General features: G+C 40.4%; 1 protein-coding gene across 1 annotated transcript in view; it reads right to left on the reverse strand.

The window, feature by feature from the left end:
* Nucleotides 1–419: 419 nt before the first annotated feature.
* The window catches only part of APBB1IP (amyloid beta precursor protein binding family B member 1 interacting protein), a 56,135-nt gene continuing 39,106 nt past the window's right edge, over nucleotides 420–17,448 (reverse strand). Inside the window, exons 11-14 of the mRNA XM_071734964.1 lie at nucleotides 9,288–9,386; nucleotides 8,217–8,334; nucleotides 4,320–4,411; nucleotides 420–2,013 (exon numbers count right to left, since the gene is read on the reverse strand). Coding sequence (XP_071591065.1) covers nucleotides 1,492–2,013; nucleotides 4,320–4,411; nucleotides 8,217–8,334; nucleotides 9,288–9,386 — 831 coding nt within the window. The 3' untranslated portion in view covers nucleotides 420–1,491. The remainder of the gene's footprint in view (nucleotides 2,014–4,319; nucleotides 4,412–8,216; nucleotides 8,335–9,287; nucleotides 9,387–17,448) is intronic.

The raw sequence follows: 17,448 nt of genomic DNA on the forward strand, positions 1-17,448 counted from the left end.
ATGGTTAACAGGAGTTGTAAAACATTCCCCCATCCCCATATCTTTGGTGTGAGCTTTACTTACCCTTCCAGTGCTTATACCTCTGACAATATCTGGTAATTTCAACAGGAATGCACTTCATGAAGATAAGGTTATAGCATTCGTATTTCTGCTGTGCTGTTATGGAAAGTCCACGGGTATTGACAAACCAACCTTAAGCCACAAGTAAGACTAGAGATGACCCTAAACCTTCCCAGGCTGTGGCACTGCCATCAGCTTGTCATTCCCTTGCCTCCCACCACCACTTCTGCACCTTGGACTCCATTTTGACAAACAGCAAAGTTCTCAGCCCCTGCTCTTTCACTGCTTTTATGTATGTATGTATTTATTTATTTCTACCTCACACTTTGCAATACAAAACAAAAAACAAACAAAAAAAAGCTATATACAGAAATGTATTACTTGTATCTTAGAAGATCATGTGCATGAGAAGAGGCAAAGACTGAAAGAAATAAAAACAAAGACTAGAAGGTATAAGCAAAAACTCTTTAAAAATATTTGAAATGGTACCAATTGCCAGTAAAATGCCTGTTCATTAACGATGACACTTTGGGCAGATAGAAGGTAATTTTATTTGAGAGCTAATAATGAATGCTGCCTATATGAACAATGGAGAATTAAAGTGGGAGAACAAATGAAAAAAAATGTAGGAGGAGACATTCATATCAGGTACAAGATAATTACAAAGTTTTTCAGGAGACAGACTATTTCTAGGTACAGTTTGAAGACAAATGTTAGCCAACTGGAAAAAAAATTCTAAGGGATTTTAAAATAAAAATTTTTCTTCATCTAAGATTAGCCAAATAAATGAGAGTTAAGGGCAGCAATGGTGAGTGCTGACAGGTGTGATTGCAGTTGCCTGTGGAAGTAGCTGTGTATAACTTTTGGGATGATGCTGTCTGGAAATGGTCCTAATCCTGCCTTATATCTCAGAATTATCTAACTGAGCTTTTACTTTCAAGATTAGGCTATTTTGGGGGAAAAAAATGTGTCTGTCTATTGAAGAAAACCCCACAATAGGGGGGTTTCTGACAAAGAAACTTTAAGGGGAATTTGATGAAAGGGATCTTCCCACTTCTCAAAATTGACATGAGAACACTGCTGTATTTTTATTTTCACTCTGATTTTACTAGAGAGGCAGCCACAGAAGATGCATATCAGTTGTGGACTGGTTCTGCATGTGCTGCTTCACCATCCCTGGCTATCCTGACACAGTGGAGCTAGGCAGCAAATTCTTACCTCAGCCTGATGCTGGAATGGGAGTTAATATTGAGGGGGCAAGGTGGGAGGGAAAGGAGCAGGTTATAGTGACAGAGGGCACCCCACCTTATTTTTGAGACCCCCAGAAGGAACTCTGAAGGAGAATTCCTCCAGAAGGAGCCTGATCTAGCACAACCTTCCATGATACCTCACAAAACCAGCTGTAGTTTGAAGTCCACCTGCTCCCCAAGGTCAGGAGCTGCTGCCCCTTTTCTTCTCAAGAGCTCTCATGAGGTCAGACATGAAATCTGCTTGCCTGCCTCCGGCCCCAGCTGCCTCTCCAGCCTGTTCTGTGTTTTCAGGCCTTTTTGAATGAAGCAGCACAGGTTTCTTTGATGGAGGTGGTGGTTTACTGAAGACAGGGGGAGGAGGAGGAGGAGGAGGTAATGGAAGGTCTCCATTACCACTGCTGGGGGCTGGTGGTGGTGGTGGAGGCACAAAATCTGGAGGAGGTTCACATAAATCTGATGCTGGTGGAGGGGGTGGAAAATCCATCTTCATTGTAGGTGGTGGTGCTGGAAAGCCCTCTGGATCTGATAGGAAGATGGCACTGTCTCGTTTGACTTTGGGGGGTAGAATTGGTGAAACAGAAATAGCAGATGACCGCCTTGCAGGTGGAGGAGGGGGCTGCAGTGAGTTCTTCTTAGTCTGGTATTTCTGTGGCCTCATCACTGGCTGTGCCAGACCAGGTGCACTGACATTATTTGACTTAGCCTTTAATAAGCAGAAGAAATAAAATGACAAGACACAGTCAGTCAGTGAAAGGATGTGAAAATACATAAGAATACTGCAGTAGCCAGACAAAGGAATGGGATAGACTACATTTTGCCTGAAGAATGTAAACAGTGTTTTTTCTTTCTGGAGCTGCCCACAGAGCTTTGACAGTGGAGCCCTCCATGGTTGGCAGTATTCATAGTGCTTCTTTGAGTGCTGTCCTCAGAAAATGAGTGCTTTTAAAATTTCAAAGAATTACAGCTAGTCAGTAAAACATATAAAGATACTTTCTTGACATTCCACCCTGCTGTTCATTCCCTGAGACCATGAAGACTTAAAAAAAAAATTTATCTGTGCTGTGTTTTTACATCAAAAAATACTGATCAAGACTTGAGAACATACAGAGCACATGTAGTTTTGGCTTTCTTCCCCATTTTATCTCCATCTTCTGTTCTAGCTGTGACTGCTGGATCTCTGGATAAAGCTAAAATAATAAAGTCACCTATTTTCTAATGAAGTCACCAAACTCATCAGACACAACATCAGTGAACTGGGAAGAAGGTGGAGATATCTGGCAATTTAAAGTTTACTTGTTTGGGTTCAGTGTCCTCAGCACTTGCAGCATGGTGTGCCACACATGCACCCATAGGTGCTACACATGGTCCCCTGTGCTGGAGGGAGAGTGCTGCAAGGCACCATGGAGAGAGGCACTTGGGACACAACTGTCACCCTTCTGTCACTATTCTGTGTGCTGCACAAAGGGGGCAAGGGCTCTGATCAGCCTGGGGAAGGGTGTCTTCTGCCTTCTGGGCAAGACCCATCCACATTCCTCTTCCACTTTTGAAGCAACAGTGTTACAAAAAAGTCCCTGAAGCCACTAAGTTCTAGACATGTTCAAACCCTCTGGCAGCTTCTTAGAAGGAGAAATGAATGAAAGCATCCATCATACAAATTAAAAAAAAAAAACAAACAAACCAACAAATAGGATAGCAATAGATTACAGAGATGCTTGCTTTGACAAAATTTTTGGTGGCTTTTCTTTTAAATTCAGTTTGCTAGCTGATATTGAAGATAAACAAACCTGTTTGGTGGTATCATGATATAATTTGCTCTTTTCTTTTAATGTAGCTGTTGACAGTTACTACACAAACATGCTGCTATCTGTTCTCGTCAACCAGTGGAGAAGTCTGCTGTCCTGAAAACAAACCTTTGTAATACATTCAGTTCTAGCTACACTAATTTATCAGTTTAGATCCAGCCAGTGCAGTGCTCTAGCTGCAGCACTATGCACCCTGAAAGACTTCAGCTTGAGTCTTTGGCCCCAGGCTTCTAAGAACCTGCAAGATGAAGAAGGCAACGTTTGCTTCTGCTAGAGAACAATTCTCTGCAGCCCTGCAGTCATCAGTACTAATTCTGGCATTAGCTAATTATAACATGTTTGTCTTCTCTTCCTCACCCTCCTTGCCTAAAAGATGGAAGTAAATGAGACACAGGAGAGAACCACTGACTGAGTTCTGAGAACATGATCTATTCCAGAGGAAGTGAGGCTCAGAACAGAGAAACAGATCTTTTGAAAGGAGGAACTCAAAGACAGGAAGAAGCACAGGACATGTAATGGCAGACGACAGAAAAATCCTAGGAATTTCATTTCGCTTGTCCTATGCACTTTTTGCATGATGGAGTAAATAATGAACTCCAAATGCAAGGTTTCTTTTTCTCTAGGATGTTTCTGAAATGTCCTATTGGTATTTTTACATCCAGAGTAAACAGTTCAAGTAAAGAAAATTTGGAGCTTAACCAAAGAATGCATTTAGAGTTTAAGAAAAAACTGTAATTTTTTCCCTTATTTCTTCACACTTCCTCCTTTCTTACACACTCATCTTCAGCTGCAGTGTTTGCTGCTGAAAATACTACTGTATCCTTTGTGTTACTAAGGCAGGACCTGTTTTCTGGCTGAGAGAAAATGGCACCAAAGTTCTGGCAGCAGAGTTTTTGAGACTTTCCCAATAGGTACATTCCTACTTCTGCTCATGATGTCACCTGGGATGGCTGTGGCAGATGGACTGTACCCTCACTGCCCATCAGCAGCTCCTTGCTTCTATGCAAGGGGCACACTGCAGTGTGTAAATCAGGAGAAGGTGCAGCAAGGAACCAGCCACTTTGCCCATGAGTCAAATGCTTGTAACAAGAATATGCTGGGACTTTGAGGGGGAGAGACGGTGGGTGAAAAAAAAAACCACAAATTTGGAGATCTGGTTCATAGGTGACATTTAACTAGTGCACTGCTATAAGCTGCTGAACTGTACCTCTGATGTATCCACTTTCTTCTGAGTTTCTGAAGATTCTGCACTGGAATGACAAACAATTTGGGGAATCTGTCCATTTGACTGAACAGCACCTGTGACAAGGGAGGACACAAAGGGAAGAGTGTTACATTTTTGTAATATTATCCAGATCAGGGAGTAAGTTAAGTAAACTAAGACAAAAGCTATAAAAACATCTTTCCAACTTCCACCGAGGGGTCTGTTTTCTGCTTCAGGCTTATTTTGTGACTTTTGATATTCAGCTCATTACTGAAGGACAATAAACAAGATACCTTAGATTAAAGCTAACAACTGTCCTCATGGACCCACAGTTGTAGCTGACATTACTATAGGTAGTGCAAGTGACAGAATGATGAAGACATATGGCAGAAATTATCAGAGTGTGTAAAGCTATTGACAAAGGAAGAGCTTTTCCTTCTGCCTATTGTAAATGATGTCTACAGAAAGTGACTGATAAGGCTGATACAGGAATAGAGATGGGGAGCTGGCTTTGGTAACAGCATTATGAAGTTTGCATTGTGCTGAAGTATTACTACATTCTCAGTTTTTATTGCATGTTTTTTTCTTTTACTTTAACAGAGGCTAAAGTAAAAAAAAGCACCATAAACACTAAAAGCATCCTAGTTTCATATCAATAACAGTCAAGAGAGCTGAAGGTTTGAAAACATACAGAGAAGCTGATACATTTTCTTCAGTAAATGAACTAAGAGCTTTGAAACTTCTGCCCTATTTGGAATCTTGGAAGACTGTGAACCTCACTCTATTCTCAGATTAGTGAAAATCTGCCAGCTGGCTAAGTTAAAACTCTTCCAAATGTCTGCCCACCATTACTGTGTTTGAAAGGGATATGCATAAATAACCCAGTACTGTCAAAGAGAGCAAGCGAGAGAGACCGCAGATGAATTTGTGGATTTAATTATGAAAAAATCCCCAGCACCTGTATAGTCTGATAAGGATTAAACAAACTCTCTAGTCTAGTCTATGATTTTTGGAAGCTGTACATGTCAAAGTAGTAAATAGTATTTGTTTGGTGCCTAGATACATAGGTTTGTAAAACTTATTGACTGCCTTAGCTCTATTCTGATTTACAGTTCTGAGATCCAGTAAAGTTCCACTCATGTACTTGGATGCTAGTGAACTCATAGCTGTCTACAATGTAAGTTAAAGCACAATGATGGTTTTAATCTTAACATGTACTTTTCTGATCAGCAAACAGGCTCCACAAATATGATAAGAAACATAACAAATTATTTTTATTGCCATTCCATCAAATCACATGATTGTCAGAGAAAACAAACTCTGCAGTATACTCGATTTACTGTCAAGGGACGACAGAAGATGACCTGAAACTCCTGTCTTTTCTGTCTGTGCCTGGATGTTGTTCAGCATATTTAACCCAAAGTGCCATTTTGATAATTCAAACTAGTCTGTGTTTGTTAAAACACTAACATATAAGCTCAATAAAGAGATAAAACCAACCACATGGTTCTAAGTACTCAGCAGAGAGAGATCAGTTCTGGGACCATGTCCTCAGATGGAGGAAGTTACTGTCTCCTCACTTTGCTATAAGAGAGCTGGAGCCTGGGCTTCACACTGCTCAGACATTGCTGCCCTCAGTAATGCTGAGATTTAACTGAATGAAAGAGAGCAGAGAGAGAGCCACTCTATATGGTGTAAGGTATAGTGTTCTACTTGGCAAATATGATAAAGCAGAAAGCTGGGACATGATTAGTGGTATTTTGATTCTTCTTCTGTTCATGTATTTTTCATGAACTGTGCCAGACTTGGAAGCAACATCCTGGCACATACCTGCACATATGCTGTGCACAAGGTCAGCCAGCTAAAGGACACCAAGTTAATCCATTAAGTGAGTTAAGCGAGTTCATGCCTTACATTGTCCAGATTTATTTTTCATTTAAATGTTATAGAACTTTCTGCAAGTCAATTTCTCAAAAATTGTATGTTGAATTAATATTCTATTAAACAAACAAAAAAAGTAGTCCAAATATGATGGAAAATATAGACACCCAAAATATACAATGCAAAATATTGAGCTTGGTAGTGATATGGAACATCTGAATAAAGCAAAATCCCTCATCTTTCAAACATTATGATATTGTGCTGGCACATAACATACTGGGTTTTTAGTGTCCAAAGATCCACATAGAGAGGCAGAGAGGTAAACAATTTTGCCACTTTGGGACACTTCAGAACTGCAGACTAAGCAGTCTTGGGTATGTGAAAACACACAAATGCTGAATTCAGCAGCATGACCAGGGAATACAGGCTACACATGAGATGTACCCCCTGTCTTCCTGAGCATTCCTTCTGCCTGACACTGAAGTTAACATGGAACAGCCTCCTGCTAAAGTCACACAGGACTGAAATTATATATATATATCTCAGATTTTAGCCTACACTGAAATTAGACCATATAAATTACTACACAGCCATTTGAAAACAGAACAGATGAAAACATGCTTTGTTCCACTTCCAAAACATGAGCCAACAACTGCTCGTAGTCAGGCAAGTTCAGGTCATAATATTATAGCTGGGTCTCAGGTTTTATATAGGGTAGTAATGACAACTGTAAGACAGCAAGGAACACAGCAATGTGCCTCGATTAGTACACTAATAATCCTTTAGAGACATTTCCAGAGAGACAACATACATGACAAAAATGTTTCCAGGCTACTATGCCATTTAATGGGATTCATTAGTTAAGATTAACAGTATATTTTAAGATCATATGCAATGTTCCTGGATCCTAGTCAGAAACTGAAGTTACACAGATGTATAATATACATTATGAGGCCTTGATCCTGCCTGTATCCAGTACAGACTGCAGCACCAACATCCAGCCCCACTGGCCAGCTATGTCTATTGCCATCAACTCCAGAACACAAATTGCTCAATGACTGTCCCATCCACCCCTGCCAAACTACCCCCATGCATAAACTTCCTCTTCCCCTCCAATCTCAAAACAGTTTGTTACTGGGGCTTCCCACTTCAAATGTGCATTTATTACCATTATGTCACTCCAAGGAACAGTAGAAAGACCACCCACTTCTCAAATGTACTGAGAAAAAGCGAACTAAAGCCTTGAAAAAAATTTTGGAGGAGCCTGAATTGTCTGCATGAGAAGTCAGAACATTAACTGCTGACTTCGCCTGTCTTAGGACAGTTAGTACTTGGCCAGCATATCCTTCCTAATAAATAAAGCAGATCTTGAGAATGTAAACTAAATACATTATTGCAGCTTACAGCCAGTATTATGCACTGTTGTATCTGTACAATGATAAAAAAGGCAACAGCCATATGATGAAACTACTAGAAAAGTAATGGTAAGAGAATAACCTGAGCCTTTCTTCCTCTGCATCCTTCTCCTAACACCCACCTTGTTATCACGCAAATGAGTGAAGGGTAGGAAAGGGGATGGCTGACCTTATAATAATCTCAGTATTAAATTGTTCTCAGAATATTCCACTCATCCCTTTTATTCATTGGAAGAAAAGCTCCAATACAGACAGCGGAGAGACGGGCAAACAGAAAACTTTGAGACACGGACCATCGGTCCACAAAATGTAGAAGGAGAATAAAGGATTTGTATTCAGATGCCAACATTAAAATACATTATTAGATTATGCAGGTTTAAACTGACCTTTTATGGGCTGTCTTTGTAGTACTCAAGTTTTAACTTTAAAGTCAGAGCTCTGCTGCTGGCTTAGTTACAGAACAGAGCTACACTAGGCTGCCTAGAACAAGATGCTGTCTTGCTGAATCCATGTGACAGTTTTCTGAGTGAAGACAAAGTGCAACACTGATAATTTCAGAGGAGGACAATAAATGTTATTTCAGTTGCTGTAACAGTGTCAGTACCTGCTGATAAGGATCCTGCAAGTGCAGCTGGTTCCACTGTCTCTTGATTTGTCCACCGAGAAGACAAGCCAGCTTTCTTCACTGCACATTTGTAATTATCATACAGCATTTTGCCATACTGCAAAACAACAGGAACAATACAATAAGCATGGTATTAAGCTTGATATAAACCAAGCATTCATTTTGCTCTCATAAAACTTTTCTGATCCCGTTCCTTCCCTCCCAGCTTTGTTTAAAAGTAGCTTTCCACAAGTGCTGTGCCTACTTCTGTATAGGGCCAGGTAGAAAACATCTCTGTAATAGCACAGTAAAATACGAATCCCTGTCACCAAACACAGTCCTACTGATATCATTCTCACATTTTATGCTAATTTCACTATCTATAAACACCTTGAAACATGGCTTTAAAAACAACTATTCTCAATAAATATCTTTTTCCAATGCTTTCCAAGACTGGAGACTTGGGACACTGAATCCTGGACTGCAAACAACTCTGTCATTGAAGGACACAAAATTGATTCACCCTATGCCTTCGTTAGGTAGCATCCTGAAACAGGACTGGCAGATTCTAATATATACTTAACACTCGTGTGTCTGTATAGCCATGCATAGACAGTATACTAGACTACATATAAATCCATCTCCTGAAATATATTGTGCCAACTAAAATGGTCTCTGAATACAGATCTTTTTGAAGAGGGTGCAGCAGGCAATTTGGGCAGAACTATCTGAAAAATGTCACAGCTGGACTGACCAGAGCTTGCCCATCTTTTGTCACAGCAGAATATTATTGTGCCAGGTAACTGTGGAGTAATTTTATGAGTATGAGAGTTTGATAGCTATGGAATTCACCCTCGTGTAATGAGAAAAACACTTTGACAACTAGTGTATGGGAACATTCAGAAAATCTGTCTTGGTCATGCCCCTCTGCTCTTTCTTTCTATGGTAGAATTAGCATGAATGTCCATTCTTCACACAATATTTCCAGTTGAGATGAAGGCAGTCAGTAACCTGAAGAAGACAGGATTTTAAATAAAATATGCATTTAACTAAATTTACTTTTAGCCTCACCTTGGCAATTCTTATTCCTGTTACCCACTGATGCAGGGTTGCTTGATTATCACAGCATAAGTACTTGATATATTGTGACTCCTTTTGAATCTGGGGATGCTGAAAGATATAGATGCATAAAGTAATGCAAACACAGAAATCAAGTCACTGTACAAACGTTTGAAGGCACTGCACTGTGACATCAGTGAGAACACTGCCTAGAGGCATCATGTTAACCTGAAGATGATTTGGAAAAAAAAAGAAGCAGCAGAAATAGAATATAAGAAAATAGTAAAAAGATGGTGATTATGAACTGTACATGAGTTGCCACTGGCAGCATTTCTTGAAATAACTTTAATGAATTGTATTATGAGTTCAAAGGATACAGAAATCTAATAGTGATCTAGAGTTCAATGAAGTCTGCATATGCCATGATTTGAGGTCTAACACTCAGTGTATAAACACTGCAAGGAAGTCTGTTTCTCATTGTGGTTTGTCATCTGTAAGGCATCCAGACTGAATGCTGAACATATTAAGTTTTCAAAGAGTATGTTAGATTTGTTTAAGCGTAAACCCCCACTTGAAACAGATTTTTCCTTCTAACTGACTGCCTTTCTTTGGGCTTAGTTCTCGCTTTCTTCCTTTATATTTATTATTCTTCTTTACTCCTGTTTGCCAACAGTTTTGTAATGCTGCCATATGTTTTAGATAGAGGAACACTCAAAATGTAATGCCATCGGAAGTAATATATTTTGTTTGTTTGTACAAAAATATTTAAATTTTTTCTTCTTCTAGACACAATCTAAGATCTCTTCCTCTTACTCCTCAATGTAGTAGTGGTATATGTTGATATACCATTGCAACCCAAAGAAAACTAAAATGACAGTCTGCCTACTTGCCTGAGACTGACCATCCTCTCTAATACTCTGCAGGCATTTGGTCCATTGCTATAGCACAGAAGGGTCTAAGCCTTTAGTACCTTGGATGGAATAATATACTGCCATCTCTTGACATGCAAGGAAAATAAGGAAACCAAAGGAAAGGGCTTAATTATCCCTCATTTATATGTTAATTTCTGTTTACATTTTTATACAGTTAGTGAAATCTGTGAACACACAATTACAGAGCAAGAGCAAACACACCAGGGACATAACTGTGAGGAGGAAAAAATCAAAGGAATATTACTCTTGATGGGCCTCACAGTGACATGTGTCCCAAGACAGTGCTGTGAGTAACTGCATTACAGATCTCTGTGTGTTTGAGCTCAGCTACTTGGGACATGTCACCATTGCAAGTCCAGAGATGCCAGCTCCCTGTCACCAGGTGCCTCAACTGCAGAGCAGGCACCATGCCCATCACACAGACCTGTGCATCACCCAGCTGGCATGCTCACATCCCATCCCTCCACACAGCTTAATGCACAGGGCTGTATCTTGATGCAATACACCTGTGCCATGAACAAAACAGAGGCAGTAATCAGGGCCCCTGGACAGACAGCCTTCTCCAGAGTCTCCCTGTCCCTGTCTCCAGCAGCCTCGGAGAGTCTGAACGCTGCTCAGAGTGGGCTTTGCTACTGCAGTACATGGCCAGGACATAATACCTGACAAACCTCATTTCCTTCCACCATTTCTCCATTATGTTACCAAACGCAGTGAACACCATTAAGAGTTCATTCTGAATGGTATCTTTAAAAGGGAACTGTAAGCAGGCACTTCTGTGTGTGGCAGAGGACATCCCATAGACCTGGGTTACGTTATCACCAGTGGAGCCAAAAGAACCAGGATGTGCAAACAAAGGCACTGCAACCTTGAGTAAATAGGTTCTTCAAGCACCTTTTTAACAAGCAAATAGCAATTTTGCTCCCGTGTGTAAGGTCCTATTTCGCCCACCAGATGGCACCCAAAGCTTTCAAAAATGAAAAAAGAGAGGATTTTTGTTTTCCTCCTTTTTCATGTCAACCAGCTCCAGTGGGTTTACATATCTCTCCTCATTCTCAAACACCTTACCTACCAACAGTTCTAACAGTTTTTATATACAACACCCCCCAATCAAACAAACAAACAAAAAACCCAATCCTTTTCTATAATTTAAGAGATAATTCACACTAACATCTGGAAGAAAATGCATACTGCATAAATAAGGCAGAGAAGGCCATGGCATAGAGCAAGCATAGGTAATGGTGCTGTACACAGACACAGCCCTGCCATGGGAATCTGCTGCTGGGGAGGCAAGAGGGGCTGCTGCTGCAAACCTCTCTTCTGGGCCACCTACAGAAATACCAATTTCACAAGAACACCCATGCTATGTCAGATCACAGGTCCTTGAACTCAGCATCTGAACTTCACCAGCGGCCAAAATGGATACTGAGGGAAGAGAAAGAACAAGACAAGCATGGGTGATACTTCCTGCTCTGCAGTCTCCCTGTCTGCAACTATTTTGAGGTCAGGGGATTTTCTGAGCTGGATGGTGTGTCTCTGTAATTAAGTTCTTCAGTGGGTTTCTCCTCTGGATATTTCAGCTTTTTCTTAAGCTCAGAGTTCTTGCATCTACAACATCTTCCAGCAAAATTTGTCCCAAATCTGCTACAGATTCTTTGAAGAATCACCTCCTTTTGCTCTGAACCTGGCGGCTACCAACTACCTTTGTGAAATGTTCTTATTTTGGAAGAGACACTAAATTGCTGACCCCTACCCACACCTCTCCATGACACTCCTGAGCCTAGAGATCAGCATCATATTCCTGGCAAGCTGGCTCTTTTTCAGCCTAGAGGCTTTTTATCTCTGCAGTAATTCCTCAAGTCAAAGTCATTCCTTATCATCTTTGCCTATCCTTGTTGCTCCTCCTTGATTCTTTTCCAGGTTATATCCTCTGAGATGGGAGGAGCAGAACTGCACAAGTGACGAGAAATGATGGACTTCTGCCACAATATGGCAATGTTTGCTGGTTTATCACCTATATGCTTAATTTACATAACTGACCACCACTGAGCACTGAAACAAAGCACTCATCAAGTCAGCAGCATCTTGTTCCTGAATGGTACAGGCCAGCTGAAAGTTAGCGTTTCACAAGCAAAGTTCTGATCACTTTTTTCCTTATGCATATTACTGTATCTATACCTACACTGCATATTATTCATGATTTTGTTGCCCAGAACTTCAGCCTCATAATGGCCTTCCATAATTCTTTAGTTAGAATTTAGGCCCTTCTCTCGGGAATCTGACTAATGTAGGATCATCATCAAGCTTCCTCACCTTTCTGCTTACTTTTCTATGAATATTTTGAGACTGGGGGAGGTTCTCACCATCCTTGAAAAGTTGGGAGGGAATTGTCAGTGAACAAAGCTAGGATGTCCCATGCCAGAAAACATAGGAGCTATTTACTGCCTGCCCTCTGCCATATGTTTTACTAGCTATTGTCTCCATGGGGCAATCCATCTTAACTACTGACATTCACCAGTGGGGCCTTTTCCAAATTACCCCAATCAGTTCCTTGATTAAATTACTCCAATCAGCAACCATGATTAAATGCAAAGTCACAAGTATATTCTGTCAATTAGGGACCAACCTAGCAAGCTGCTGAACACCAGGTTTCATAAGGAAGGCTGAACACCCCAAAGCCATGCTGGCAGCTAAGAACTGTATTGTCTTTCGCTTTCCAAGAAGTAGCTACAGCACTGGCTCTCTTTTTCTGTGTGACTTTACTAATGACACATAAAACATAACTTTGTCTGGACACAGCCCACTGAAGTTGACTGGAAACATCCCCATTACCTTTCCTGGGCTTTGGATCAGGTCTAGGGAGGACTGTTGCATGCTGATGGTGCAGAGGTTGCCTACTGCTGCTGTGTGCAAGGCCAGACCACTGGACCAAACACCAGAAGCACCAAGCTTAATCCCAAAGGTTTAAGCCTGTAGGAGATTATTACAAAGAGTCTCAGATGGAGGCAATTGCCTTCCTGTGGTTTTCAGATGCACAAAGCATGCTATTTTGGATAGGAAGGTCTAACATTTCAGCTAGGAGCTGTCACACCCTACCCCAGCAGCTTGCTTACTTGACAAAAACTGTAGCATACCAAAAGTATTCTGGAAGTACAGTTAGCAGAAGTCCCTCCTGTTGACATGGACCTTTACAAGCCCAACCCTTCACTGGGTACTACAGGTCACATGAAAAAACTATTAGACAATATCTAAAAAAGATAACTCTGGATAACCAGTTCAGAGAAGAATCTGCACAGTTCAAAGTCTCTGGACTTGGTGTGAAGATCCATGTGAACCCATTTCCTCCTTTCACAGCTCCTGTGTCCCAGGAGAGCTGTTTAGTACAGCACACAGACTTAGGGAGCTGCAGTTACTATGCAGGTCTGGTTTTGCTAAACTAGATTCATAGTCCCTGTAATAACCTCTCTGTGAGACTAACAGAGGTCATAACGATATTAATTATGAGGGTCATCTGAGAAATCCTATACTGTATTTTTAGGTAAAGTAAAAACTAACTTCAGTATGCCACAACTTGCACATCTCACACATAGAGATAGATGAGTTACTTTGTTACATGGTACATATACTGTGTCCTGAAAAGGCCATTAAAGTAATCTGACTACAACATGAAAACATCTCCTCTGGAAAGGTTTATCACCTTTGCCTCTGAAACATGCAGCACCAAAATTAACTACCAAAGACAACTTTAAAAACCAGCCACCATTGAATAGTGCTTCGAAATAATATGGTGTGTTAAAATGCAATGTAAATTGGCTATGGTGGATTTTTTTCTCTATTGATGTCAAAATTCTTAATAATGATGAATTAGTCACATCATTGGGCTTGATTTTTGGACATGTTGGACACTTGTCCAGTCACTTATTAAGGTCTGAGCACTTCAAACTTCAGGCTGCAAAAAGATGTGCTGTGTTCCACCCATTAAAGCACTGAAAAGGTTTGGAACAGAATCTAGTGTTCTGACCCACTGTCTCCTCTGCAAGTAGAAGCACCTGAATACAGAGACCTTATTTTTCTGGAGAGGTTTAAAAAATATTTGTGTGCAGATTACATTTTCAGATATAAAGCAAGCTCTTTGTCTAAGGGAAAAAAGACCACATTGAAAACCTTAGGAAATGGGAACTGAACGATGTGGTTTCTGTGGTTTGTGCCAAAAAAAGAGGCTAAAGGCCATATGTGCATGAAATTAGAGATTATCCCAATAAATGTTCTTTTGCTTTGCCTTCTTCCAACACTGAAGATGAAAAGTAAACTGAAGTTATTCAGGCATCTCATTGGATTCCTTACCCCAAAATACATGGATCATTGCTCAGTCTCTGAGGCAGAAACAATAGCCAGAAGTATAAAGAGTGACTAACTTTGAATCAAAAGCTTTGGCTTCAGGCCAGATTTTCACAGGATGGTCAATGTTTTTGGATATCTTATCTTCTACCAATGAATTTCTGCTATGTTGAGCTAACTTCTCAGAAAAGCTGAGACTCTTCTGGCTCCCATGACTGCAGAAAGAATTAACACTCAGCACCTTTCAAAATCACACTGAAGTGGTTCAAATTTGCCATCTGCTATAAAGTGTTGTTGAATTCCAATCCTATGCACTCTTTGCAGTAAGATGACCAGGCTTAACTCATCTTTTCAAGATGTCTGTGAACTGTACAGATAATACAGTAGCTGTCCTATTATGAGGAAATTTTTTTTTTGACCTACATTTCTTTAGTGACTGAGACAAATTTTTTTTGGTCAATAAAATATATATTTAATATCTATTGTAAGCAAAGAGGACTGCTTTATGCAGGAAACAAGTTTCCAAAGCTATTACATTGTTTCTCTTTCCATTCTCTGTCCTTATTCTGCCCACTGTTTATGTATTAATCTTGAAAAAGTCTCCACCTACTGTGACTGTAATGCAATATATCTGAAAGTGTTCTGTAATAGAGTATTTCTGCTTTTGCTTTTTCAGTTTATTTAGCAATTAATTTTTCTCTGCAATATTTATCTGAGACACTCATGCTAACACTACAGTTTTCATATATTTCACTTAAAGAAACAGAAAATCTCCTGTTTTCTACCCTTGTTTCCAGCACAACCCATTGGTTCTATATCTTTTTCCAACATTTTCTATCTCAAACACTGCTAATTCTCACCTTCTAACTGAACTGCCATTGTGCTGAAAGCATTATGTACCTGACTCAGTCTGCAACAGAGCATACTGGGTGTGAGGAGGGAGTTGAGTGACTAAATACCAAACAATCTGCTAGAATGATAACACTTGCAAATAGAAGCTATTCTTCTTGAAAATTTAATTCCAAAATTATTTGGATCATAAGAAATTTGTTTTAAAAAAATCTTAGTTTCCAAATGATGCCAGGAAAACATAACTGTTTAGACTAGACAGGCAAATGTACCCTGTTGTGGAAACAGAGGATGATTTGCCTTTGTCTCAGTTTATCCCCAGGAAACCAATTTTTTTTCATCCTAGATTAATTCAGCATTATGCACCATTACCTCCAGATTACTCAAGCACAACCAGCACCAATAAACTATAATTAAATCCACTCTTTGTCACAGGCACATCAGGCTGCCTAAACCAGCAAATTTGCATATAGATTACCTTGCTATTTGTTGGCTTTGAAAGATTTTTCACCATGGTGTGACAAAACCAGCTTCTGGACTAGCATGAGCACGCACCCACACCCACACCCACATAGACAGACACTCCTAATGCACAAGATAAACATTACATTCACAGCTTCTGCTCAGTGCAATGGATGCTGTCACCAGCACGATGAACAGATCCCTTCCTTCATGGTGGAATCTCTTGGTTTTGAGAGCTTTCAGCTTTGGAATATGAAATAAATCACAAAAAGTCTCACCCATTTCCACAGCATTTCCCATGTAGTATAGCAGACGGTGAAAGAGATGATCTACAGAGAATCTAGGCATGAGAATTCACATTTGTAAATGCAAAGGTGACTGTGTGGAACCAAGCCACTCCAACTTGTGCACTTGCTGGGTACTGTGTGTGAAATTACTTTTTCCATGAAGGAGAGAGATTTTTGTTCCCTGGCCATTTCTCTCCTGGGAGCAGCCAGCACTCTCCACAGGGTGGCGAGGAGAACCGTGCTGCTCCCCTCTCCTGCCTCCTCTGCCTGCAACAGAGGGATAGATCTGACCTTGACAGATACAGGTTTGAGTCAGGGCCTTCTTTCACACTTGGCTGCCATTTCCTTTCCTCTTTTCTGCATATGGAGGTATCTATTAAGAAAAGACTCACTTCATGTGATGTCAAAGTGAAGGATGGGATCTTGAAATTTTTGTAAGCATTACCTTTAGGCTGAGTAGCAAACAGGAAAGATCTGCATGTTTATAGGTGCAGATAATCCAAAGGTATCTATTTTATTCAGAGGCTTTGTTTTTAATATGTTGATGGTTCTTTGTCTTGTTTTCTTTTTTTTTTTTAAACATGGGACTTCTTTTGAGGGAGGAAGGTTTGTTTAGCAGTGGTATAGAATGATTGCGTTTAAGAAGGTTATAGCTCAGCACAGAAAAAGTAGCTATTGGGAAATAAAACAGTTCTCCAAGCTTAATAGTTGCCCAAAGCCTAAAGATTCCTGAAAGCCAACTCCATCAGATCCTCTGTGTCAGGCTGCACTTACATCTTCAGGACCAGCCACATCAGTTCTTGTTTGCTGAGCAGGGACAAATAAAAGTGACCTGACACCAACCAGCCAGCTGTGCTCTTTTTGATCGGTCCCAGATGGGCTTTCTGCTGCTTGAGAGGGGCTGATATGAGGAAGCAAGTCCTGCATTCAGTTACTGCAGTTGTGTCCTGAATCATCCTGAAAGGAAACTCCTAAATAAGCTCAGCAAAGTGTTTTCTCTTTTGCTGGTGGACACTGTGACGTGCTTTTGAATTGTTTCTGGCACACCACCCATTCTCCCATTATCTCCTCAGTGTCGTGACAGTTAAAAAATAAGCAAAATATTCCCCATTTTTTTCTGACCTGTGGTATGTACAATGGGATGCTGATGTAATGGGAAGAAATGATAGGAAAGGAGCACTCATAACACATCTTGCTTCTCTAGCTGTAAGAGGAATGTCCTACAGGATGGATTTGCAGACAAGAACATTTATATTTGAGGTAGTTTAAAATAGCTAGTCTAAGTGCAGAGCTCCAGCACAAAACCTA

Source organism: Heliangelus exortis, chromosome 2 (genome assembly GCF_036169615.1).
Source record: "Heliangelus exortis chromosome 2, bHelExo1.hap1, whole genome shotgun sequence".
In the NCBI taxonomy this organism is placed as follows: Eukaryota; Metazoa; Chordata; class Aves; order Apodiformes; family Trochilidae; genus Heliangelus; species Heliangelus exortis.